The sequence below is a fragment of the Symsagittifera roscoffensis genome, chromosome 3 (assembly GCF_963678635.1).
Source record: "Symsagittifera roscoffensis chromosome 3, txSymRosc1.1, whole genome shotgun sequence".
In the NCBI taxonomy this organism is placed as follows: domain Eukaryota; kingdom Metazoa; phylum Xenacoelomorpha; order Acoela; family Convolutidae; genus Symsagittifera; species Symsagittifera roscoffensis.
In genome coordinates, this window is record NC_087064.1 from 15,055,808 (window position 1) to 15,082,974 (window position 27,167).

The 27,167-nt window shown below is 33.3% G+C and overlaps 3 protein-coding genes across 4 annotated transcripts in view; all 3 read left to right on the plus strand.

Moving 5' to 3' along the window:
* Nucleotides 1-27,167, plus strand: part of LOC134842397 (integrator complex subunit 11-like) — a 546,173-nt gene that overhangs the window by 169,239 nt on the left and 349,767 nt on the right. The gene's annotated exons all lie outside the window — the stretch shown is intronic.
* The window catches only part of LOC134842399 (ubiquitin carboxyl-terminal hydrolase isozyme L5-like), a 445,222-nt gene that overhangs the window by 55,746 nt on the left and 362,309 nt on the right, over nucleotides 1-27,167 (plus strand). The window lies entirely within an intron of this gene.
* Nucleotides 23,939-26,286, plus strand: LOC134842676 (uncharacterized). The gene is made up of 5 exons (XM_063859125.1): nucleotides 23,939-24,248; nucleotides 24,571-24,677; nucleotides 25,309-25,392; nucleotides 25,613-25,739; nucleotides 25,973-26,286. The coding sequence occupies exons 1-5, from the start codon at nucleotides 24,202-24,204 to the stop codon at nucleotides 26,136-26,138; spliced, it is 531 nt and encodes a 176-aa protein (XP_063715195.1). The 5' UTR covers nucleotides 23,939-24,201; the 3' UTR covers nucleotides 26,139-26,286.

A 27,167-nucleotide genomic window follows, 5' to 3' on the forward strand; every position in this document is an offset into this window, starting at 1 on the left:
CTTTGCGATGCAACCTGAAAAACAGAAGGAATTAAGAAATTTGGAATTTTGAAACTCCAAAGTTTTATTTAAAACATGATAGCCGGAGAAACATTTTCTCAAAATTGAGCACAAGGTTTCAATAGTTTTCAGCTGATGTAAGAAATCCTTTTAAATTTTGTAAGACGAAAAACACCCACCAAGCACTAGTATTCCATTTTTTTTAAAGTAGGAGCGATTACAACGGCAAACCGCATAGATTATTTTCTGTTTTCGGTATCCTTTTTGTTCAGTTTAGTTTTGAACGGTTTTTGTAATGGAATAGTCAAACTTCATAATTATTTTTCAATTTGTTACCCAGCTCATCAAAAGGTTACACAAAACTCATGGGTTCTTAAAATTTAATCACTGCTCTTAAATATAATTTAGTAGCACTAAAAGTTTTTATTGATAGCATGAAAAAACTCTAGGCATCTTGAAAAATTGAGTTAATTTTCAAAAAACACTCAAGCATTTGCTTTTTATAATTATTTTTTTTATAAGTCTTATTTGAGGAAGTATGCCAGCCTCGATACCTTTTTTGAACAAAAAGTTTTCAAACTCATATTATATTGAGAATCTATTGTTTTTCATTACAGGGAGAAATCTTAAAAAGAAAATTGTTTTTAAGTCATTAATTGAATGGAAAGCAACTCACGCTATTCAACAAAAAAAGGAAACGATGTAAACGTTTAAGCCTTTTTCTTGGTTAAAACCTTGATTTGACTTGGGAGAGTTCCAGTGTGATGTTTTTTTTTGTTTTTTTTTGTAAGGAAAAATCATAGTTTTACTTTTGTTCACGCTTAAATTTGCTTTTTCGCGGTTTTATTTTGATTTTTTTTCAAGTTCAATGAGTTATGACCTATGTGGTTAACTCATAGAGTAATTTTGGATAGGGTACACCGTCTGCTCGTCACGCTATCTTATTTTCGGCCGGATAGATTCGTGCAACTTCTTAGTCTAATACCGATCCTAATCTTACTCTTATACTTTCTAGTCTCAGGGTGTTTAACTAGTCTCTGCTAGGCTCAATAGATCTAGGGTATACTGGTTTGTCGCGGCTGCTGAAGTTCTCTGGGAGAGACAACTAATTTCTAAGTTAAATTCAAATCTCTCTGGTGCTGAAATTACAAGTAATTTCAGCACTTACAAATAAGTGGGTTGTTAGTTAGATGGATCATGATTGGTTAATATTAAATACTTTACAGTGGTAAAATTTCTAATTTATCCAATCATAAAATGTAGTTTAGATCAGGTTCCACCCATCCGGGTTTTACAGAGTTTTTTAGAATTATCTTTCTGCAATTCAAAGGATGGATGATGAACGTTTGTATTTGGCGAACATCGTATTCTTGTCCGGCTCCTCTTGTTAGAGAAGTTCCAGGACGCTGGAGTTAGGGGCATCAATCGTTGTGTCTTCTTGTGACAACGACTGTGTTTCCCAATGAAATCAATCTGATTTCAAAATGGTTTGCTATGACGGGTTTTTCTGTATTATGTAGAGAACTTGTTTTGTGTTCAACCTCGTCTGGGAATGGCGTGGAGATTGTGCGTGGAGGGGATGTCTTATAACTCGGATCTGTACGTATACTTGAACATCGAGGTGGTCATTGGTCTAGTTCAATGAAGTCCTTTTCTGCGAAGTCAAGTCGTACTCTAAATCCTTTGAGTTGTGATTGTGGACGGCATATCGGTTGTGGTTAGCCATTCTTGTTCGAGTGTAGTGGGGTCATTTTGTCTTTGGATGTTCGTCTTTGTTGTTGTGTGCTGATCTATATACTGCAAGGTATAATTTACATTGTATAAAATTTTTATTAGTTCAGTTTTTTAATTATGAATTTAGTTAGTTGTTTTCACAAAAGCATTTTGTTTTAGTTCGGTTATTTTGAAGAGTTACTCATCCTTGAGTAGCTCTTATTAAAAATAGAAGTGTGGTCACAAAGCGTGGATGTAGCGCGGTGGGTTAGGCCGGCTATAGAGCATGCTCAGGACCTCCTCTCTGGTGGGTTAGGCCAGGAGTGGGAGTATGATTTCGTGCGGTTTCTTTGAGAGGTCCTGTTATGTGATAACGTTTTATGTTGGTTTTATGTTGGTCTTTCTTATGTTCCTTTGGTTGTGTCCTTTTTTCAAAAATCAAATTTGTTTTTGTTATGGGTTTGTCTTTCGACTTTTTTTGTGTTTTATGATTTCTTTCTTAGACTTTATAATAGTCTTCAAAAGAATAAATTATCCAGTTTTAAACTGGGTTAATCCGGTTTGGGTACCGTTGGTTTTCTTTTCTTAGTCATGCTGTTATTTTATGATTTGTGGTGTTTAGTAAGCTGCGTTGGTTAGTTTGGTTTAGTATATAATTCCTTTCCAACCGGGTTAAAGGAAAGTTTGAAACTTGTTATCGCGTGTTAGAGTTGTTGAGTGTAAAAACTTAAAACTGAAATTCATTATTTAAACAATTCTTCGTGGGCGAGCTGTGCGAGTTTGGATAGCATTCCTGTGCGATTGAATGAAAATATTAAAAGGTTATTACTGCGTTTTTATTTCATCAATTTATTACATAGAATTTCAATTTTACTGCTAATGTTGGGGGAAATTTTAAGTTATAAAATTCCATCATATTTAAATGTACTGTTTTATGGGGGAATAATTTGTAAATTAATTTACTACATTTGGTATAAATTTTATCAGATTATCTTGTGGAAAATATTAATGAAGTTTAGAATAATTTTAACAAGTTTTTATTTTTTATTTTCTTTTCTGGTTTTTGCAGATGATCGTGGTATGAAGACTAAAAATCTAAAAGAAACATGAGTAAAGAATGGTTAATATTAAAATAAATTTATTAGTTAAGAATATTTGAAATTATACTCACCTGTTAATCGTCTGGGAAAAAACCGTGGGGGAAGATGTCGTGTATCATGTCTGAGTTTGTTAGTAATTTTGCTAGTATGCGAATGATGTTTTTAGTTTGGAGCAGTGGCCAAAGCAATTGAAGTGCTTTAATAGTTTTTAGTTCTTCGGTGCCTACTGCAAACTCATAAGGTGTGTTTTGAATGAGATTATATATTTTGTGATTGTATTTAGTATTGTGAATAAATTCTAATATAGGGATTTCTATAGGTTGGATAAATTCATGTTGGATAAGGAAGGGTCTGGATTCTTCGGCCTTAAAGGTCTTGGTGATGGGACAAAAAATATACATTGGTTTTGTTGGGTCATAATTGCGGAGGATGCCGTGGAGGTTAGTATATTTGATGCAATAGGTGAAATTTAGAAAAAATGGTGAAGTGTACTTCGAGTTAAGAAACTGAAAACGTTGATGTGGTTGTCTTGATGGAGTATGTAGATCAAAATGATTTTGTATGAAGCGATAGTATGTATTTGTGTGAGTTTGTTTAGTGCGTAACATAATGTCGTGTGAACAGTGCAAATTGCGTTCATGTGGTGCAAGGAAGTGAAAGTTTAGTGAAAATAATTGAAATTTTCTTTAAAACTTTCGTAGGCTTGCATATCAGTTAGTGCTTCAGAAACGATGTGATCATATTTTCTATCAAAAATATTGAGTGTGAATACATATGATGTTTTGATGAAGAATTTTTCTGTTAATTGTGGGTTAGCGAAGCGGTCGTCATCTAAAAATTGGTCTTGATTAGTTCGGATGATATTATGGTCGTAATATTCTATTGTAAATTCGTTAGCTCGGGGTGCAGTGAATGTTTTTAGTGATTTTTTATATCCTATATAAGTAAATTGTCTAGGTGTTAGTGTTGCGGTGAGTTTTTATAGCATATCTTTATTCTTTTCTATATCGCTATGAGTATTAGATAGTGGCATGCAAAGGGGATTAGTAAAATGGTAATATGCTGTCTAATGAAGTGTTGGCATTAAAATATGTTCATCTACAAAACTACGTGTGTCGTTAGTGTCGTTAGGTGTGTTTAAAGTATATTGTGGGAATGAGGGCAAGGTGATTGCTAGAAAATTTTTCGTGTTGGTGTGCTGTGGATGATTAATATATTCGCAGGTTGTTCCTGGTTTGGTCGGGAATGGATGGTTTGGGAATTTTCTTTTAAAAGTGCGATAAGCTCGGTTAGTGCTAGTTGATGATTCGGTGGATGTGGACGATTGTGCTAACGATGCAGTATAGGCTGAGGAGGGTGTAGGAGTAGGTGGGTTTGAGGATTCTTTTGTGGATGAAATTTGATTTATAGTGAGTGTGTTAGGGTGTATTAGCTGTTGTTGTAGGGTGATAAAATTATCGAGTTCTTGGGAGATTTGGGAGTATCGGGAGAATTAGATGATCGGTCGGAATGAAATGGAGAATAGGTTGGGGTTACTTGTGAAGCATAAGAGGGAGTAGAAACGGACGGGAGTGGATTATTTAGTGGGATCGGTTGAAAAGGGGGCTGTGAAAAAACTGAGGAGTTGGTTTGAAAATTATTGGATGGAGATGGTTCGGAGTCTGCAAATTCGTCAGGGGTTTCTATATTAGGGTTATTAAGTTGTGAAATGGAGTATAAAACTGAAATATCTGAATTAGTATCCGAATTCATGCTTGATGTTATATTAATAGTTGGAAAATCGGGTGGCGGGAAAGCAAAAAGTGGGATTATTGTGATTGGAGTGTTGAGGTTGGTTGGATGGGAAGTTGAGCGGTGTAGGAATCCAAGTTGTCGGCTCATCGTGGGCTAAAAAAATATTATTTTGAGACTGAAAAGCGGTGGTATGGGGTTGTTCTATAATTTTTTCATATGTATTATCATCTTGTGAATGATGTGTCATTATATGTTGTATGGGACTTTGCGATATGTTTGGTCTAAAATTTGGGTTATGTGTTATCGCTAGGTTTCGGAAATTACGAGGGACTAAGGATAATGGATGGTTATGTGGTAGGGGTGGCAAATGTGGTGCTGTAGGCGTTACTTCTATGTTATAATGTTCTTCGTTGTATGTGTTCTGTGTTGTCGCTATTTTTGTATTACATTCTTTGATTTGTGCGTCTAGAAGAATTTTGTTAATTGATGATGAAAAAATTCCAAAAAATCCTGCAAATAGTATGCGTGCTACACTTGCTTGTCTATTTACTTGTGTGTGTATAGCGCATGTGTTATAGATTCCTTTTAAAATTGAAAAAAGAAATCCTATAAAGTTAAACATTGCGTATAGGATAGTTAATTTTTCTAAGATGTAATAGGGCCATCCTAGAAAATCGAGAATTTCATTTTTTAGTGTAACAAAGCTAAAAATATTTATAGGTGAAATATCTTGTGGTCTGTATTTTTCACCGTTTAAGTATATATAGTCTTTAATGTCCTTAAAATATCCGCTATAATCTTGTGTATAGATATCTGCAAATCCTGCGGTTTCGGCAAGTTTGCGTAAGTTTTGGTCAATTGGTTGTCTTTGTATAGTATCCATTTGTGTTAATAATTCCTGGAATTGTTGTGTTTTAATGTGGTGTTGGATATCGGATTTTGAATATATTCCAATTGATTGTAAATCAATATTTGGGTTACGAGCAATAGCTCTGATGCTTTCGGGTGAAAATTTTTTGAGTGATTGCATTAACGTGGGGTATGGGGTAAGAAGATAATATTTATCTTCATCAGGGTTCAATTGTACTACATTGTGGCTATTTTCTGATCCAAATGGGACTGCGGTATCCCAAAAATATGTTCGTCTTGAGAGTGTGTCAACAAAATGTACTTTATTTTTATAAAAGATAGGGATTCTTTTATAGCATCTTTTATCTTCAAAAACATATAGTGGTGACACTTTTTTGGTACACAAGTATAAAACCATAAAATGTTTCTTTCGTAGTCTAGAAAATTTGATCTATTTCCTGATAGTAAATATCCTGCGTAGGGTATTTTTAACACTGCTAGTGCAAGTGATTGTAGGATTTGTGTCCTTTCTAATTCGCATAGTTGGTGAAGTGTTTCTAATTCGGAGAGTGACATTTCTTGAAAAATTCGACTAATCGTGTAGTCTAACTTCATATCTAAGTGGATATCGTAGTGGATATTACCAAAATAAGAATTATTCGTTAGTGATAGTTCTTGTAAACGTGTGCTTCCAGTGTCATGTGGCTTTAGATGTCCACCAGGTTGACCATTACTTTTTTGAAAGTTAACTGGTATATATGATGTTCCTTCGTGTAGAGGATGGCGAAAAAACGTCTGGGAAAAAACCGTGGGGGAAGATGTCGTGTATCATGTCTGAATTTGTTAGTAATTTTGCTAGTATGCGAATGATGTTTTTAGTTTGGAGCAGTGGCCAAAGCAATTGAAGTGCTTTAATAGTTTTTAGTTCTTCGGTGCCTACTGCAAACTCATAAGGTGTGTTTTGAATGAGATTATATATTTTGTGATTGTATTTAGTATTGTGAATAAATTCTAATATAGGGATTTCTATAGGTTGGATAAATTCATGTGGGATAAGGAAGGGTCTGGATTCTTCGGCCTTAAAGGTCTTGGTGATGGGACAAAAAATATACATTTGTTTTATTGGGTCATAATTGCGGAGGATGCCGTGGAGGTTAGTATATTTGATGCAATAGGTGAAATTTAGAAAAAATGGTGAAGTGTACTTCGAGTTAAGAAACTGAAAACGTTGATGTGGTTGTCTTGATGGAGTATGTAGATCAAAATGATTTTGTATGAAGCGATAGTATGTATTTGTGTGAGTTTGTTTAGTGCGTAACATAATGTCGTGTGAACAGTGCAAATTGCGTTCATGTGGTGCAAGGAAGTGAAAGTTTAGTGAAAATAATTGAAATTTTCTTTAAAACTTTCGTAGGCTTGCATATCAGTTAGTGCTTCAGAAATGATGTGATCATATTTTCTATCAAAAATATTGAGTGTGAATACATATGATGTTTTGATGAAGAATTTTTCTGTTAGTTGTGGGTTAGCGAAGCGGTCGTCATCTAAAAATTGGTCTTGATTAGTTCGGATGATATTATGGTCGTAATATTCTATTGTAAATTCGTTAGCTCGGGGTGCAGTGAATGTTTTTAGTGATTTTTTATATCCTATATAAGTAAATTGTCTAGGTGTTAGTGTTGCGGTGAGTTTTTATAGCATATCTTTATTCTTTTCTATATCGCTATGAGTATTAGATAGTGGCATGCAAAGGGGATTAGTAAAATGGTAATATGCTGTCTAATGAAGTGTTGGCATTAAAATATGTTCATCTACAAAACTACGTGTGTCGTTAGTGTCGTTAGGTGTGTTTAAAGTATATTGTGGGAATGAGGGCAAGGTGATTGCTAGAAAATTTTTCGTGTTGGTGTGCTGTGGATGATTAATATATTCGCAGGTTGTTCCTGGTTTGGTCGGGAATGGATGGTTTGGGAATTTTCTTTTAAAAGTGCGATAAGCTCGGTTAGTGCTATTTGATGATTCGGTGGATGTGGACGATTGTGCTAACGATGCAGTATAGGCTGAGGAGGGTGTAGGAGTAGGTGGGTTTGAGGATTCTTTTGTGGATGAAATTTGATTTATAGTGAGTGTGTTAGGGTGTATTAGCTGTTGTTGTAGGGTGATAAAATTATCGAGTTCTTGGGAGATTTGGGAGTATCGGGAGAATTAGATGATCGGTCGGAATGAAATGGAGAATAGGTTGGGGTTACTTGTGAAGCATAAGAGGGAGTAGAAACGGACGGGAGTGGATTATTTAGTGGGATCGGTTGAAAAGGGGGCTGTGAAAAAACTGAGGAGTTGGTTTGAAAATTATTGGATGGAGATGGTTCGGAGTCTGCAAATTCGTCAGGGGTTTCTATATTAGGGTTATTAAGTTGTGAAATGGAGTATAAAACTGAAATATCTGAATTAGTATCCGAATTCATGCTTGATGTTATATTAATAGTTGGAAAATCGGGTGGCGGGAAAGCAAAAAGTGGGATTATTGTGATTGGAGTGTTGAGGTTGGTTGGATGGGAAGTTGAGCGGTGTAGGAATCCAAGTTGTCGGCTCATCGTGGGCTAAAAAAATATTATTTTGAGACTGAAAAGCGGTGGTATGGGGTTGTTCTATAATTTTTTCATATGTATTATCATCTTGTGAATGATGTGTCATTATATGTTGTATGGGACTTTGCGATATGTTTGGTCTAAAATTTGGGTTATGTGTTATTGCTAGGTTTCGGAAATTACGAGGGACTAAGGATAATGGATGGTTATGTGGTAGGGGTGGCAAATGTGGTGCTGTAGGCGTTACTTCTATGTTATTATGTTCTTCGTTGTATGTGTTCTGTGTTGTCGCTATTTTTGTATTACATTCTTTGATTTGTGCGTCTAGAAGAATTTTGTTAATTGATGATGAAAAAATTCCAAAAAATCCTGCAAATAGTATGCGTGCTACACTTGCTTGTCTATTTACTTGTGTGTGTATAGCGCATGTGTTATAGATTCCTTTTAAAATTGAAAAAAGAAATCCTATAAAGTTAAACATTGCGTATAGGATAGTTAATTTTTCTAAGATGTAATAGGGCCATCCTAGAAAATCGAGAATTTCATTTTTTAGTGTAACAAAGCTAAAAATATTTATAGGTGAAATATCTTGTGGTCTGTATTTTTCACCGTTTAAGTATATATAGTCTTTAATGTCCTTAAAATATCCGCTATAATCTTGTGTATAGATATCTGCAAATCCTGCGGTTTCGGCAAGTTTGCGTAAGTTTTGGTCAATTGGTTGTCTTTGTATAGTATCCATTTGTGTTAATAATTCCTGGAATTGTTGTGTTTTAATGTGGTGTTGGATATCGGATTTTGAATATATTCCAATTGATTGTAAATCAATATTTGGGTTACGAGCAATAGCTCTGATGCTTTCGGGTGAAAATTTTTTGAGTGATTGCAATAACGTGGGGTATGGGGTAAGAAGATAATATTTATCTTCATCAGGGTTCAATTGTACTACATTGTGGCTATTTTCTGATCCAAATGGGACTGCGGTATCCCAAAAATATGTTCGTCTTGAGAGTGTGTCAACAAAATGTACTTTATTTTTATAAAAGATAGGGATTCTTTTATAGCATCTTTTATCTTCAAAAACATATAGTGGTGACACTTTTTTGGTACACAAGTATAAAACCATAAAATGTTTCTTTCGTAGTCTAGAAAATTTGATCTATTTCCTGATAGTAAATATCCTGCGTAGGGTATTTTTAACACTGCTAGTGCAAGTGATTGTAGGATTTGTGTCCTTTCTAATTCGCATAGTTGGTGAAGTGTTTCTAATTCGGAGAGTGACATTTCTTAAAAAATTCGACTAATCGTGTAGTCTAACTTCATATCTAAGTGGATATCGTAGTGGATATTACCAAAATAAGAATTATTCGTTAGTGATAGTTCTTGTAAACGTGTGCTTCCAGTGTCATGTGGCTTTAGATGTCCACCAGGGTGACCATTACTTTTTTGAAAGTTAACTGGTATATATGATGTTCCTTCGTGTAGAGGATGACCTGTGGTATAAGGGTCAATTTTTATTTTTCCAGTGGTCCTGTCGAAACCTTTTTTGTGTTCAATTAATATTTCAGAATATTATGTTTTGTGAAGTGAGTTTCTGTATTTGCATGCGATTTCTGTTTCTTGATATATTTGAAAACGTGTTAATTTATTTTCTATAGTATGGATATTTCGAAAATCATTACTTTGTTTTCGTGATGGATGGACTTGTTCATATGGAATTGATTGTATAAAATATTTTTCGTGAAATTTTATCATTCGAGCGTGTATTTTTGCTACTTGAAATGTTGTACATGTATCTTCGGGAAACCAAACAATTGTTGCTTGTGTCCGTGTTGTAGGATCACAATAACCTTGATCGTTTTTACAAGGTAGTCTAATTCCTTGATAGATCATTGTGTTGTCTGATAAATCTCGTGTGAGTTGTATTTTTTCGAGTTGTATTTTCCAATCAAAAAACATTATTTCTTGACATCCTTTATTTTTTGTGTCTGCTTTGCAGTTTGATGGATTACTTATACCATTGTGTGGTATCCAGTGCTTATCGTGTATGTCATAAGTTAACCTTCCGTGTGCGCCGTTGTATGGGTATTTTTCATCTAGTTTTATATGTCCTTGATATCTTTCAAGTTCTGCTTGATGTACAGAATCGGCAAAGACTTGAAAATACACTATTTTTTTGTCGGTGTTTTTATTTCTTGTGATGTTTAATCTGAGTAGCTCATTTTTACAATCATCGGGATTTAGATGTAGAAGTCGTTCTATATTATTTTGGTAGAATGATTCGTGGTCAAGTCGGTTTTTATTTCCGTTTGAAACTTGTGAACAATGTACTTTCTTTTCGGAAAATGTTGCTGTAAATTTATATCCTATGACTGTTGTTGCTCGGGCTTTTGAATATAGTGTCATTATTACATTTGTAGTTTCTATAGCTTGTGGTTCCGTTTCGCATTGTGATACTTGATTTATTGCATATTTGTGTAGTGTTTTTTGTTCATTTTCTTCGCAATCGTAATGTGTTACTAATAAGTCTTGGGGTCCTGTGCGGGGAGAAGGATTTATGTTCTGATCGGAGATTATTAGAAAAAGGAGTTGGAGAAATATCAATGTTTTTAGAATATACATGTGTATGATAATCCTGAGTACGGGTTATAAAATGTGATGTAACCAATTGTCTTTTTGGTATATCTGTCGTATTTATATATTACTTCAGTTGTTATAAATGGTGGTGGTAGCGATTGAGCTGTTATATTTGGTGGGTTTAATGGGTAAGGGTGTTGAGCAATGTTGTTTAGTTTAACCGTGATTTCAAATTTTAATTGTAGACTATTTTGTTGGAGTATTTGGATGTTATGGTTACGAATGTCTTCGTGGATGTCTTGTCTATACTGTAGTCTATGGAGTGCCCAGTTGTGGATTCGGTTACTTTCCGGGTGTTGTCCAAATAATGGTGGGGGTGCTGTGAACGTGTTCCAATCTAATCTTAAAGGGATATTTGTTGATGATTGTTCTCGATATCTTGCGTCGAGGTTATTTGGAAAATTTAGAGGGAAAGGCATCGGTGAAATCTGGCTTATTGATGGTGTTGACGGTAGTGATAATGTTTCTGGTAGTGATGATGATGTTGTTGTATCCGTAGAAATATCTTTTGGGTCATTTATTAAATTTGGTTCACCTTGTGTGAACGATTGTGTTGTCCAATATGGTAGTCGTGATGTTTGGTTTGGGGGGTTAAAGGGATTTTCACGTCTTTGTTCAGATGTTGGTGTTGAACCTAAGTAATCTGAGGGTAAACTTGAGGTGCTACGTTGTGAAAGAAGTGTAGAGGTTTCCGGTAATATGCTAATTGGGTTTTCTGGAGTTGTTGGTGATGGGGATTGGGGTATATCAAAATGAACTCGGGGGGTTTGAAAATTTCTATTTCGTCGTGGATGCATAATTTGTCTATTTATTTCAACTGTGTTTTGGTTTTGACTAATATTTCTTATTCTACTTAATTCTTGTGGTAGTGTCGGGTACAAGTTATATGTTGGTTCACTTAGAGGTGCCTGTCGCTGAACTGGTTCTAATGGTTCGGATAAGCGAGCGGGTCGTTCTTCAAAAGTATATGGGTTATCTTGGAAAGAAATTCGTGTAGATGTTTGGGGGTTTTGGGTAGTTGTAGGTTTTGTCGGGTTTTCTTGGGATGTTGTCGGTGAAGACTGACTCTGTGATTGTTGGTTAGCAATTTTTGAGGGTTTTTTGATTGATTTTTTTTAGTGAAAAAAATTATGTTTATTGTAGTATTCTTCAAGAAAAAGAATTAAAAGGATTGTTGCTAAGGCGAATGTAATGATTGCCTTCTTTATACATTTGCATATTGTCAATATTAGGGATGATAAAAATGTTATAAAAATTACAAATAGTAAAAAAATATCTGTTCTACTAAAAATGGTTCGTATCATTTAAATAAATTTTGGGTTTTCGTACCTGTGAATATGGTCAATGACTTGGAAAAGTTGGAGATATATTTCAAATAGGGAGTAGAAAATTAAAAAAATATTGCAAAAATTGATTAAAATTATTATAAAAGCTTCAAAAGTATCAAAGAGAAATATGAATAAAAGTTTAAGTATTGTTAAAAAGTTTATGAAAAATGTTGAAACTTGTGTTGACTGATTGAGAGAAGAGCATTTAAAAAATGGCTTCTTGGTCGAATATTTTTTGTTGTTTGGGGCAATTTTCAAGTGTGGTCGAATTATTTATTGATTTTTTGACAAGTGGGTTGAGTTTTGTGAAAAGTTGTTTGGGCGAATTTTATGGTGTTCGGGAGGTCTTCTTTTACTTTATTTTTATTTGTCAAGTGATCTGGGGTATTTTTGAGATTCTTGTGCTTTAGGCTTAATTAATATGGTCGTACTTTTACTTTAGGCTAATTTAACATTTTTGTTTGGGGGGTTTTTGAGGTCTGAATTGGGAAAATATTGTTGATCTTTGCGTTATTAGATAAGGGAGGGTTATGATATTATGGTGGTATTTATTTTAGTTGTCATGTTTGAGTGATTTGCTTATTTTTGACCTGGAGGTTGTAAAGTTATAGTTATAGATATGCCTGGAGTTTAATATCTTTCGTCTAATTGGTTTGTGTTAGAGTTATAGAAGGTGACGGATTGAATGAATCCTATTGGCTAATTTTGAACTAGAATCGCTACGTGTTTGCAGCATGTTATTTTGAAAAATGAAAGTTCAAAATGTTTCAGAGGTGCAAATAGTTTTAATTTTAAAATTAAAGCTGTTTTTGAAATTCAACTTTCTTTAATATTTTAGATTGTGGGATGAATGTTTTGTAGTTTTACGTGGTTGATTTCTAAGTCGTGATGACTCTCTATGTTCTGATTTCTCGACTTGTTCTTGGGGTATAATTTTTTCTATCATTTTTCTATTTTTCCTTTCTTTTTGAGGTATTTTTTGATCTAGCTTTTTTGTATTGGTTTGGTTTGTAGTTGGTTTTTTATTTTGTTTTTCAAGGTGAATGTCATTTTGTTCATTTTTATTCATTTTCCGTATGTGGGTGATTTTGAATACTTTTAAACCTGTGAAAGAGTATAATTGAGTTAGTTCGCGTAGTGCGTATTCTTTTGGGTAGTAAGGCAATAGATTGTTTCTGTGTTGATCAATTTCTTTTTTGTCTGAATCGGTGATTTTATATGTTACGTCTGTGGGTTTGGCGATTATTTGGTATGGTCCTTTACGAAGGGGTTGTAGTTTTTTAGAAATTCGTTTTTGTGTATTAAAATTAGGTATTCAAACAAATGTTCCAATTTTTAAATCTGAGGCTGGTGTAAAGCGTGAGTTTATTTGTTCGTTAATGTTTTGCCTTTGTAACAACTTTTTTGTTACTTTTTGGTAAATTTCATTGTGTTTTTTTTATCTCCAGTTAAAATCCATTCGTCGTGTGTACTGGAGGCTAATTTAAGGATTACTGGGTGATGAAAATGATCTTCATCATGCGTGTGTAAAGGTAGATTATAACAAACTGAGTCTTTATTTGGTTTGCAATGACGTTGTGCATTTTTATGAGAGTTTGCTGAAAACATAATTGGTTTACGTGGCTTTTTATTAAAAACCATTTTGTATGGTGACATTCCTAGAGTTGTCGCAATTTGTGAATTATATGCTAAGGGAAATAATTTTACATCTGCTGACCATTCTGTGTATCTTGTATCCTTTCCATTGATGATACATCTAAGATATTCTTGTAGTGAACGGTTCATACCTTCGACTAAACCGTTTGTCCAAGGTGCATGAGATGGACGCGGTTTGTGTTTAATGTTGTATAAATGACATAGTGTGATAATTTCATTATTTATGAATTCTGTACCGTTGTCTGTAACTAAGATTTCGGGTAATCCGAATTTGGCTATCCAGTGTTCATAAAGTGTTGTGTAAGCATAATAAGCGTTACAATGTGGTACTGGGTTGAGTGCTACATAATGTGTAAATGCGTCAACAATTACCATAATGTAGGAGTTTCCTTCAGAGGATGGTGAAATTGGTCCTTTTGTATCGAATGATATACGGTGGTTAAAATATAAACTTTGTCCTTTAAAATCTTGTTTTTGTGCTATTTGTTTTTGATTTGGATAAGGTTTATTTAGCTGACATACTATACAATCATTGCATAGTACTTTTATCCAAATTGGTGCATTTGGGAAATAAAAATTTTGTGTAAAATTTGAATATGTTTTCTCTGATCCAGAGTGTCCTTTAATGTTTTGTGTATGTGAAATGTTAAAAGCTTTTAGAATCATACTTTAAGGGAGACAGGGAAGTGTAGAATCGTTTAAATGATATTCTAGAAGATCTGTGTTTTCATTAATTGTTGTATTATTAAATTTTCGAAAATATCGGAGGAGTGTTTTATTTCCTAAAATTGTGGTATCTGCCTTTACGGGCTTAGTTTTATATTTGTGCCATGATTTTAGTTGTCTAATTACTGGGTCAAGATTTTGATATTGTTTCAAGCTATTAAGTGTAATTTTATCTGTTGGAGGGAGAAAAATGTTTTCAATTTCTAATTTAGATAAAGGAATTGTGTCAAGTGGGTCATGGAGGTCAAAAACTTGATTTATTGTGTATTTTGAATCATTTGTTTGTGGTCCTGATAAATTTATTTTATCAGTTAAATTTTCTTTTTCAGTTAACGGAAAAAGGTCTTTTTTATGCGAGTGGTGTTTTATTCGTTCTTGTTGGGTGTTATTTTTTATCCATTGTGAGTATGGAATTGGTTTGAAAGTTGATGTTCCAAGTAGATCAACTTCGTTATTTTGGCAATCTAAGTAAAGTGGGAAGTGTTGTAGATTATTTATTTGTGATTGTTCAATGTCAGTTTTTACTGCTTATTTGCATTCTAGTCGGGATGATGTTTCGTCTTTTGCAAGGTAAAATTTTATATTTTTAGGTATTTCAACTGTAGTTTTTCGTGTAAGTAATTCAGGTGGTGTATTTCGACTTAATGTATCTGGTAATGCAAGATTCTTTCCTGCTGTCCAAACTATATGTAAGTTTGGAAATTTCATTAGTATTAATTGAAATCTATAAACTCGATGATTAGGATTTGACTTTTGTGTAAAGAGAAAAATGATTGGTTTATGATCTGTGAATAGAACTGTTGGATGTTTTGATCCAAGTATCAGAAATTCATATTCTGTAAGTGTATAAATTATAGCTGTACATTCTCTCATTAGAGTTGAGAGTCGTAGTTCTGCTTGAGTGAATAATCGGGAATTTGCTGATATAAGGTTCATTTTATTTGTACCACTGTGTGATTGTAGTAATGCTGCGCCGATGCCAAAATTTGAAGCATCGCACATTGCGTAGAATGGTTGATTTGGATCTGGGATTGTGTTTGAAATTTGTTCAGTTAAAAGTTTTTTGATTTCTTCAAATCGTGTTTGATGTTCAGTGGTCCATTCAAAATTATTTTGTTGTCTGAGGATATTATAGAATGGTCTTAAATATAATTGCATTTTGTAAACGTACTTGCTTAAGAAATTTAACATTCCAAGGAATTCTTGGATTTTCTTTTTGTTTGTTGGTGGTTGAAGTTTTTGAATAGCATCAATGCGTGATTTTAATGGATTGATTGTGTTTCTTTCTAAATTATGTCCTAAAATTTTAACTCGTGTTAAAAAGAAGTGTGATTTATCGGGGGCGGCCTTCAGATTTTCGTTCTGAAGTATTTTATGATAGTGTTCTAAAACTGTGAACATTTCTTCTTTTGTCTGTGATTGCATAAAAACATCGTCTAAATAGGTGATTCCGTTTTTCTTAAGTATTAGTGGTCGAAAAATTTTGCTCATAAAAGCTGAAAACGCTGCTGGTCCTATGAATATTCCTTAGAATAGGCGGTTGAACTCATATTGTTGATTTCCAATAACAAATTGTGTTAAACGTCGTGATTGTTCATCTAGTGGCATTTGATTGTATGCACTATTCATATCTGCGGTTGTAAAGTATTTTCCGTCTATTTTTGTTAAAATTACTTGTATTGGTTCAATAGGCCAATTGCATTTTGATTCGTCTATTAGTGAATTGAGATATCTGGCGTCTAAAACTATTTTTAATGATTCTCCTTTTGTTAGGATTATAACAGGGTTAATAAGTGTGTTTTCTTTTGGTGGTTCTTCTTTATTTACTGGTGAGATAATTTTGTATTGTTCTAAAATATCTAGTAATCTATTTACCTTATCGTGTAAATGAATTGGTACTTTACTTGCTCTTTGTTTTTTGAAAACTGCGTCAGGTTTTAACGGGAGATGTAGTGATGAACTGATTTTCTCAACATCAAATTTTGATGTTGCATAGACTGTTGAATATTTTAACAGTTGTTTTGCTAGTTTGTCAATTTCGATTTGTGTAATTAGTGAGTGTTCAAAGTTAAACATCGTTAAAAATTGTTGTTGTTCTTTTGTGTAATTTGTTATATTGAATGTGTCGGTTTAAAGTATGGTGTTTTTGTGAAATTATCTGTGTTCCTCTTTTCATTGCTTATTATATTATTTATGGATAGTTCCTCGTTAAGAATTGTGGATTGACAAATATCTAATAATTGGAGTATATTATTTACGCGGTATGCTTTTTCATGTACGGGTGATATTGTAGCGTTTGTTTCGCAATATCCTAAAAGTCCTAAGGGTGATGTTACTTGATACGGTGTATTGTTATACACATGTAGCGAAATGATGTCTGAATTCGTATTTTTCAAATATTTTATAGATGAAATCGTGATTTTGAAAAACTTGTGTATAGGTTTAACCTCAAAGTCTGACATAAAGAGTTGTTGTTTATTTTGACTTTTATCATATTGGTGAACTTGTTTTATTGAGAAGTTATATATATTTCCTGATAGTGGTTTCAGGTGTTTCCGTTGTTGGTTATAAATTGGATAAATTTTGAAAAGAATGGTGGTTGTTTATTCAATCTTTGAAAAAATGTTAGAGCTGTATTTCTTGTTTTTGTGTACTTATCTTTGACTAGTATTTTACTATTCAAGATGTTGATTGTTGGTATATATTTAGAAATAAATGGTATACCAATGATATTGTGTTTAATATCAGTGATATGAAATATTTGTTTAAATGGTTTGCTTAGAATTTTATTTTGCTCCATTGTTCTTGTGGGGAGGAGGAATAATTGGACTTTTCCATAATTTACTAATGTTGATCCTTGTGCTGTTGCTAGTTTACTAGAGGTTGCAAGAGGTGTTAATTTTGGATGTAATGTTTTGATTTCATTCCATGTGGGAATGTTAATTATGTTTGATTCTGCTCCTGAATCAATTAAAAAATCAATTTCAAGGTCTGGTGGTTGAAATTTTTTGTTTCTTGGACTTTCTAAGAGAAATAGTATTGTCCAAATTTATTCTCTGGGTTGTTCTTTTTGTATATTTTGATAAATATGATTTGTGTTTAGAGATTTTGTTTTGTCATTTTCATTGGGTTTATTTACCGTGTTTATTTCGTTTATTTCTTGTGCCGTTTGTGTAGTATTGATGGGTTCAATATAATAATTGTGAAGGAGTTCCAATTGATTTTCATATATATGTGATGCAAAAGGTTGTTCATATATAATAGGTTCGTAGTCGTTTTCGACTGCTATCATATTTACGGAGATGGTATTTTCTGTATCACTTTCTGTGTCTGATGATCCACAGTTTATTTGATTAAGTTGTAGTTCGTTATTTCCCGTGTCATCAATACCTGGGGGGTCTGATGTTGTTTCTTCATTTGACTGTACTTGATTAATATGTCTTTGATGTTTTGGTGTACTACTTCTGTATCGATGTTTAGAATTTTTATAATGGTTATTATTCCTATGTGGTGATTGAGAATACTTTCTATATTGATTATTATAACTTGAATTTCGATTTTGTGAATTATTCCGTGATCTGTTTTGATAATTGTCATTTGGTCTGTGATAGTTTGATCTGTTGTATGAATTATTTCTTGATCGATTGTTCGGGTAATTCTGATTTCGATTGTTCGAATAACTTCTATTTCGATTATGTGAATAGTTTCTATTTCTGTTATATGATGAGTTTCGTGATTGGTTATTGGAATAGTGTTTATTTCTTGGGTTTGATTAGGAATTGGATCTAGAAACAAATTGTGTTGCATTTGAATTTGATCTCGAATAGTTATTTCGACTATTTGATCGATTATAATGATTTTGTGAAGAATTCTGTGTATTTCTTCGTTCTGGTGATCTTCCTCTATAACTTGAGTTAAATGGTGATTGATTTCTTGTGTAATTGGTGTTGTTCGGAAGTGGTTTTCCTGAACTGTTGTTACTATATACATTTTTTTTTGGTAGATTTTGATCTTTCTTCATATATTGATAGAATGATTTATTTGGTTCTTTATACTTTTGAGGTTTGTTTTGGTTATCTTGTTGTTTTTGTCTACATTCGGAAATACTATGGCCGTATCGTCTGCAATAATTACACCATTTTTTGAAAGATGGTTTGCCTTTAAAATTTGGGTGTTTTTCATAAATATTTAGTATTTCAGTGATTTTTTCAACTAGGTCTGTATCTGATTCTTGTATGTTATTGATATGTGTAGTGTTTGTTTCAATTCGATTAACATATTGTAGTTTTAGATTTTCTGTTTCCTTAAGTTTCATTGTGATTTCCGCTTGCTCTAGTTTGTCTACTAGTTTTCGAAAATCTAAATCTGGCTCTCGAATTGAAGAAGGATGAGATGCTTTCTTTTTCATTGCTATTTTCCTTAATTGAGGTGTTAAGGTCATCATTAAAATTTCTGTCATTTTTGTGTTTTTATAGTCATGTCTATTTAGTGAATATGCTTTTCGAACTAGTGTTTCGATACGTACTGCTAATTGTTTGATGGTTTCTTTTGGTAATCTGCGAATTTCATTACATAAAACTCTTTGGTGTTGTTTATTTCTTTCGGAGTCAAACATTTTTGAAAATTCTTGTGTAAATCTTTTCCAGTCTGATTTTATTTCTATAGGTAATACTGAAAACCATTTTTGAGCTGCGCCATCTAAGGTTGTTTGTATCAACGCTGTGCGTCGATGTATCCAATTTTGATGTAGTGGTGTATTAATTGGTTCAGGTCCTATATTTAAAAATAAATTTGCTGTTACTGCGTTTAAATAATCTTCTACAGAATATTCAGGATCTGTTCCTGTGAATACCATTAGTGGTTTATTTGATGTTATTGATGATCCACCCATAAGGTATGGATTCATTGTCATCTGTAGTGATTCTGCGGCATTTGGCATTTGCGAAAAATTTGAAAGTTGATTTTTTGTTATTTCGTGTTGCTGAAGGTAATATGGGAGTGGTATTTCATTTTGCATTTGAGTTGGTTGATACGAGTGCATAGTCATTGGGTTTTGTGGTTGAATTGGTTGAAAAGATTGTGTATTAGTTGGATTTGACATATGGATTGGTTGTTGATTTCGTGTATCTGTTGGATTTGGAGAAAAAATTCCATTATATGTATGAGGTCGTCGCGATCCTTGCTTGCGATATTCTTGGGTATATAGTGCAAAAATGTCTGGTTGTAAATAATCATCATCAGATGATAAGTGTTCCGTATGATGAGGTGCTTGCTTTTTATTTTTATTTTGTTGAAAGAATGGGTAATTTTCACTATGATCCTGTGGAGGATGTGAATTAGTCCGAAAATTTACTGAGTTGGTTGTTGTCATTGGGTTATCCCAATAGTGAGAACTTACTTGATTATTATTAGTTTTTCGTGGGGGATAGTTTGTTTTTGATGAATGTGCATAATTATAATTGTGTTCTGCAAAAAATGTTTGTGAACGTTCTTTGTGTTTTTGACGGTACTGTCATAGGTCTATATGTTTGATAATCCATATGTGAATGTTTTGGAGCAACCGAAGGTTTAACGGTTGATTGTAAGGTTACTTGTGCCAATGAAGTATTTGTATTTTTTGGTGTTGTTAAATTTGGATGTATTGGTGAAATATTTTGTTGTGTAGTTGTTGTTGTTTGGACAATTTCTTCATTTATGAAGTGTGATGGTGTTTGGATATCTTGTTGTGTAAGATTTCTAGTTCCATTAAGGTTTTCATGGTGTATGATGGTCGAATTTAAACTGTTATTTCGCGTATCAGGTAAAAATGTATTGTAGTTTAATGGTGTTGCATCAATGGTTAGTGGTACTACTTTTACATAATCTCTTTGGTAAGATATTGTACTTATTGCTTGACTTGAGATTGATTGTGGGATATTTATAAATGCAGGATGAGACCATTCAGGGTCCCAAACGTAGTCTGACTGTTCTGTAATGGCAGTATCATCATTTGGATTTTAAGGTCTTAAATTTTTTCTTGCTTGTGAAATTAAGTCTATATTATGTGTGAAATAATCTATTATGAACCATGCCAAAATTTTTTGTAAGTCATGTTTTGTGTGTTGTGGAACATCGTCTTTAGCGAAATTTTCATTGATTATATGTAGAAAAGTTGAAAATAAAGTGATTTCATGTCGTACTTTTGTATGTTTGGATGTTTCAGTTGGTGAGATACTTTGAAATGCTTATTTTTCTAATATAGAAATATAGGTATATATTATTGCAAAAACCTCGTTAGTGAATATGGAGTTTGCTCTTTGTGAATTATGATATTGTATGCTTTTAATATATTCTAGGAATACTTTTGAAATTTCTATTTCAAGATCGTCTGTTTGAATTACATATTTACGATGATTCGTATTTGGTGTGCTGAATTCTATGGTGTAGATTCCATATTGTTGTGTTAAATTACATATATCTTTCAGATAATGTTCAATAATTTGTCTTATGATTTTTACATCTGGGAATTCTGCTTTGCATGGGCTGATTCCGGGTTTAAACAAATTGACGAGTAAATTCTTGCAAAAATTATGTTGCCCTCTATTATCGGGTGCATTTATGAGGAAGGGGTAAACCTCTTTGTCATCTGGACTATCGTCACTTTGAGTGTGGCTCATTTTTTTGCTTAATGACTGTTAATATATAAGTATCGATGTGTCTAATTGGTTGATTCCAATTATACAAGTGTACTGGTTTGTGTTTATATTGCTTTTTTATATTTCTTTTTCCTCTTTTTGATGAATTTGAAGTTGTTTCTGAATCGGAAAAATATAATTGATCGTGAAGGGGACAATTTTTATCAATTGATTCTTTTAATTTGTAGAGTTCATCTAAATTGCTAGCTTCTGATTCTGAAAATGCGTTTCAATTTTTTGAAAATCTTTTTCGTGTGATTTGTCTTTGTTTGTTTATTATTTTTCTTTTTATTGTTAGTCGTTTTGTTCTGATATATCCAACTGTTTGTGTATGAGGTGTGATTACAAGATCGTATTTTTGGTTATCTATCTCACAGTTGTGTAAAACGATTGTTTGCTTATTTCCTAGATTTTTGAATGACATAAGGTTTAGGATGAGGGATGCAAAAAGTTATTAGGTGATTTCTAATTTCTTAGACTGTTAGTCCTTACGATTTTTTGGTTAGCTTAACCTGGGTCTTTTTGTTCAGGGTTGGAGAGAAAGGTATATCGATTCCGAAGAATGATTTTTTACTTTCTCGTGGCTAGTCTAAGCTAAGGTGTTAACATACTTAATCTTACTTAGGGGTAGTGATTGTGTTCAAGGGTTGGAGAATAGTAAATCAATCCACAAGGTTCAGGTATAATTAGAACGCAAGTAGTTCGTTAGATACTATTTTAAACTTACTAGGTCTAATATTTATCCTGGGTCTGGTAAGAGGACGGTTCAAGTGAAGGATGAATAACCGAAGTTCTTCACTGTTTATCTTAATTTGAATGGTTAGTTTTATTTAAAAATTTCTATTAATCTTGGGTCTTTTGGAAGGGTTGGATAGTGAATCGACGTTTGAGGTCGTTAGACACTTGCTAAGTTGGTGGGGGAGAACAAAATTGTTCTTTCTGATCCAAGGATAGGCCTTGATGATCAGGTTTTAAATTTAGTGAAATAGAAAATTAATTAAGATCCAAGGATAAGCCTTGATGATCTGATTTTAAAATTAAGTGAATTTAAGTTTAAAATGGTTTAAATTTATTTAAGAAAAAGATTTAGTTTTTTAATGATATTAGTGAGCTTATGATTGCTGTTATGTTTAGGTGATAAAGCTGGGACAACAGATGATTTTATGATTACTAACAATTTATTGTCATGCTACTAATTTTTATTTTCATTTTCAATAAATATTTTTCAAACATGTTTTATAATAGACTGCAGAAATTAAGGAAACGATCTGAGATCTTTTTATCAATCGTTATTGTATATTAATAATTTTGTTTAGCGCCTGAAATGATCATGAAGACTGACTAAATTTTATGTTTGCAAATGAAAATCATGAAGATTGACAAAATTTTGACAAGATTGCAAATGAAAATCTAAATTCATTGCTAATAAGATTCTAAATATAAAAGTTTGTGTTGGCTTTTGCCGTACAATCATAAAACTATATGGTAAATTTCTACTTAGTCGTATGTCGTCTCTTGTTCGAGGTCTTCTTACAATTCCGGGTAGTTCTGTTATCGTTCGGAATATCGGCTCTGATCTATTGAGTCGTAGAGACATTTCGATTAAATTATTATCGTATAACATTTTTAAAATGTTTTGTCTGAATTCTAATCTATTTTTGGTTAATTCTAAGCTATTAAGGTCTTATTCGAGACTTATGGTTGCACCAGATGAGTTATGACCTATGTGGTTAACTCATAGAGTAATTTCGGATAGGGTACATCGTCTGCTCGTCACGCTATCTTATTTTCGGCCGGATAGATTCGTGCAACTTCTTAGTCTAATAACGATCCTAATCTTACTCTTATACTTTCTAGTCTCAGGGTGTTTAACTAGTCTCTGCTAGGCGCAATAGATCTAGGGTATACTGGTTTGTCGCGGCTGCTGAAGTTCTCTTGGAGAGACAACTAATTTCTAAGTTAAATTCAAATCTCTCTGGTGCTGAAATTACAAGTAATTTCAGCACTTACAAATAATTGGGTTGTTAGTTAGATGGATCATGATTGGTTAATATTAAATACTTTACAGTGGTAAAATATCTAATTTATCCAATCATAAAATGTAGTTTAGATCAGGTTCCATCAGCTCTTCTCCTATATTAAAAGTAAGGCAAACTCCACAAGAATAAAAACATAACCTAATTATCCAGTTTTTTCAAATTGCAATTCTAAATTGTTCTTGAAACTCAAAGAGCTTTAATGTCATCTATTATATTTGAAGTTCGAAAGTTAAGGTTTTTTGTCTGTTCGCTATGTTTGTTTTACAAAAAATTATTTGGTTCTTTTTCTTTCCCTCATCTGCAAAAATTTTTTAAAGTAATTTTTCTGTTTACTTTGACGGATAGTTACAAAAATATGCATGTGGACTGATTAGGAGATGAAAAGATTATTTGGTCTCCATGCTTAAACTCCTTACACCATAAAACTGATGCTTTTATGAAGTAGGGGGAGGAAAAAAGGAAAAAGAGCCAATTGTTTTACTGAATTGTTATGTTTCACTGCTTATAAGTAAATTAATTTGTTTTCATGTGCTTGAAGTTTAGGCTGAATCCCTCGTAGTTGTCACAAAAAACTACCGAAATTTTTTTGCTTTTTTTTTAGCCAGCAGGCTGTGCTTCGTGGTCAGTAAGAAGTATCAAATATGAGATAAAAGAGTATGATAAAAGTAAAAGTATAAGGTGGCTATCACTAGGGTATAGTTGATGAACCAGATTACTTTGGTGCTCTAAAGTCAGGCTGCAAAGCCCGAAGTCATAAACTAAAAAGACACCATAATTGCCCAGTATGGAAATGAGAAAAAGTACATGTAAAATCGCCAGACCGAGATCAGCTTAGCGCATCTCTTGCTGAATAAAAAGTCTTTCTTTAGAGCTTGATAATTTTATTTTGTTCTTCCAAATGACATTGCAACTACAAATTAGGTCAACGCTTTACGCAACTAGTTGAAGAAAGTTAGTGCCACTTTTTGAGCTCACAGTAACTGTTCAATTACTTCAAAGTGATTCATTCGCCAGATATTTTGCAACTCTTCAATGCACCAGCTGTATCGACTTACCATTTTTGTGCACAATTGACGGACTATTTTGGTACTAGTTTTTTTTCCTTGTGAAACAGTCAAAAAGATTAATATTCATTTGCGGTCCAACAACAAAGTGATATGGAGTATTATAAAAATGGATTCAACTCGGACAAGACTTGTACCAAGTAAGTTTTGCTTTGATGGCTTAAAAAGTAAAAAAAAACGTCACTCTCAAAATTCATATTCAAACATGATTAAAATCGGGAGAAGAAAACCCGAAAGTTAGCCGGATATCAAAGTGACGTTGTTTTTAATTGGAAGCGAATTTTTGATATAAATGCAAAATGCATAGTTTTCAAACAGCATTTTTTAAAACTAGCAATGAAAAAAACTAGATCTGCAGAATATGGCAAAATTGTGCTAAATAGTCTCAGCTGTTCGGAAAAGCACCACTGATGTCCCAGAATTGTATTTTTGTACTCACTGCATTTTAAATTTTTTTTCCAGGATTCGGAAACCTCCCGGAGGCGACTGCAGCGACATTTTCAACCTCAGCCAGAGTTCACAGTCACCTCAATTGAATGCCAGATCCAGTGTCTCATTAAGCTCCATGCGTAAGCGTATTTAGTAGCACTTCATTATTCGAGATGTCTTTGGACCATTCATTGCACGCGACAAGTTACTAAAAAAATTTTAAGCTATTTATTTTTGCTGTTAACTGATGTTCTATTCTTGATTGTAAAAAAACTCGTGTATTTCGTTATTTTTCTGACAACAGTGAAGTATCGCATCGCCCATAGGTTGACCACAGATAACGACGAGCCTCGCTAGAAAATTTCAGCAGTTAAGTGCTTTGAGGCGAGGCTTGAGGGTGAGGCAACATTACACCTTTCAGAAAAGATGTCAAAAAACGCATGAAGCTTTCAATTAAGGAGCGAAGCAGTGACTATGTAAAGAGATGGAGAGTCTTAAGATCCCTCCCCCTATCTCGCGTGAGCACCTGTTTTTGGTGAAACGAGTTGTTTTACAACGTCTAATATGAATCCCAAGTACGTTGTCATGGCTTAATAAGTATGTATGTCAATTTTGAAAGTAATCGGAAAATGTTATCAAGCATTTTATCTATAAAAATTGCAGGTGGGGTGGGGGGGGGGAGGAAAGAAGAGCTTAATTTTGCTTTTGGGCTTTTCCTGCGTGGATAAGTAGTCTTACATTTTAATAAGTGTGTTAATAATTTTTGTTCAGGTCCTCAGTCAACGAGGATTCCGTGGGGCACAGAAGATGATTTGAAAAAGTTACCCACACAGAAAATTCCTACTACTCCACAAGGTAAACGCTTTAATCTTTAAAACCCCGAATGTTCCGACTGTTTTTTCAAAATGTCATCCATTTGTTTTTTAAAAAATTTTTGAATTTAAATTTACAAAGAAAATAGAAAAAATTAAAATTTTTCCTCGATTTGAAGAGTGAATCCGATTTTTATATTTTACTCTGAGATAAAAGCTCTGAGCTCACATTTTAGTTTACAAACTACTTTTTTTGCTAACAGCCAGACCTGAGCCAAAAAACGACTACCACCCGTTCTACGGGAAAACTAATTCGGCCAGACGACACTTCGATCAAGAGAGCGTGGAAGTCACTGCTCCCTTTGGAACAGACACCAACTACACAGCCATGTAAGAGAAATCATTATTTATAAAAGAGTGACAAGCATAATAGAATGTTCCCGCTGTAATATCTGCGCAAACAATGAAAAAAAATTAAACTTTTTTTCGACTTTTTTTTAGTTTTTCATAGTTTTCAAAGTCCTTTATGGTAGTTTCTAAATCAGGGCGTCACTTAGCTATCTTTGCTTTCGAGAAAAATCTAAAGTCATTTCCTTTTTAAAAATGAATAAGAATTATTTCAGCAAAACGAAAGCTAGACATGCGAATCACAGAACTACTACTCCTTGGTTCACAGAGTCGACAGGCGCTGAGGCCACGAATGAGTCAGCGAAGAAAGATAAGGCGAACTTAACAGAAGACGGAAAGCCTTCTTCTAGAAGAGAGTCTTTATCTCAAATACCGTTTTGAATCAAATCTCAAAGCAACTGTTCACATTTGTTAGTTATACTATTTTCAGGCGAATTATTAAAGCAGTAAATTGAAAATTTTCAGCAGAAATCTGTAAGAGTTTGTTGTAAAAATTTCATCAATTGTGAGAGAGCTTCAATTAAAAGTGAACCACGTGCTTTTTTGCCGCTGGGAGTTTAGGGAAGATTTTTGCTGATTCAAAATATTAACCCAACTAGATATCAAAATATCCATTACAAAGCTCGGTGTCTTTGGTTGACCATTGAGTTCAGAATTATGGCTGTCAGAAGACGCAAATTTTAGAAAATGATGTGAAATAAAAAGTATGAGGGAGCTACAGTCATAATTAATTCAACACTAGGCGTTACGTTAGAGACTGTTTGTTGGAGCGATTACGACAAATGATTATCAGCGTGTAAGAAGAGAATAGTGCCTACCACTCAAACTCTACTTTTGTAATCGTTAGTAAGCGATGTGCATTTTCACGTATTACTCAAGTCTTTTTTTACTCTATGCTTCAATTCTTAGCTACTTGACTTTGCCTCGTTTTTAAGTTCACCTTATTTTCATTAACTAAATGCAATGCAAAGTAAACGTTAAAATATGATGATTGCAATTGCCCGCAAAAAAGAAGTGGATAGTTTACCATTTAGCTTCATAAGATATTTTAAATTTTAGTTTTCACAAGGAAAGGGAAAATTTACCCTTCGTCTTCGTTCCAAATATCTTAAATTGGGTTGAAAGTCTAAATAAATTACCAAAGAGAGGACCCTTTGGACAATCAGGGGGTCGAATCCCTGAAACAGAAGAGCGGATGATCCCAAACTTCAATCGGGGTGGATCTAGGATATTCTCGAGGTGGGTGGGAGGGGAACTTGAAAAAAAATTAGTTTAAAATTTTTCTCGACTTTTTTGTTATTTCAACCAATGAATTCTCTCAAATCACGAATTTTCTTTTTTTTTCAACCTAAGTCGCAAATAAAAGTGCTACTTTTGGTGAAATTTTTGAATCGGTAGGCTGTGGAGGTC

What these genes read in the sequence shown, in the direction of transcription:
- LOC134842676 (XM_063859125.1), top strand. Translation starts at nt 24,202, where the DNA reads ATGGAGTATTATAAAAATGGATTCAACTCGGACAAGACTTGTACCAA. An exon ending in TCGGACAAGACTTGTACCAA is followed by an intron (nt 24,249 to 24,570) that starts GTAAGTTTTGCT and finishes TTTTTTTTCCAG; the next exon opens with GATTCGGAAACCTCCCGGAG. An exon ending in GACACCAACTACACAGCCAT is followed by an intron (nt 25,740 to 25,972) that starts GTAAGAGAAATC and finishes GAATTATTTCAG; the next exon opens with CAAAACGAAAGCTAGACATG.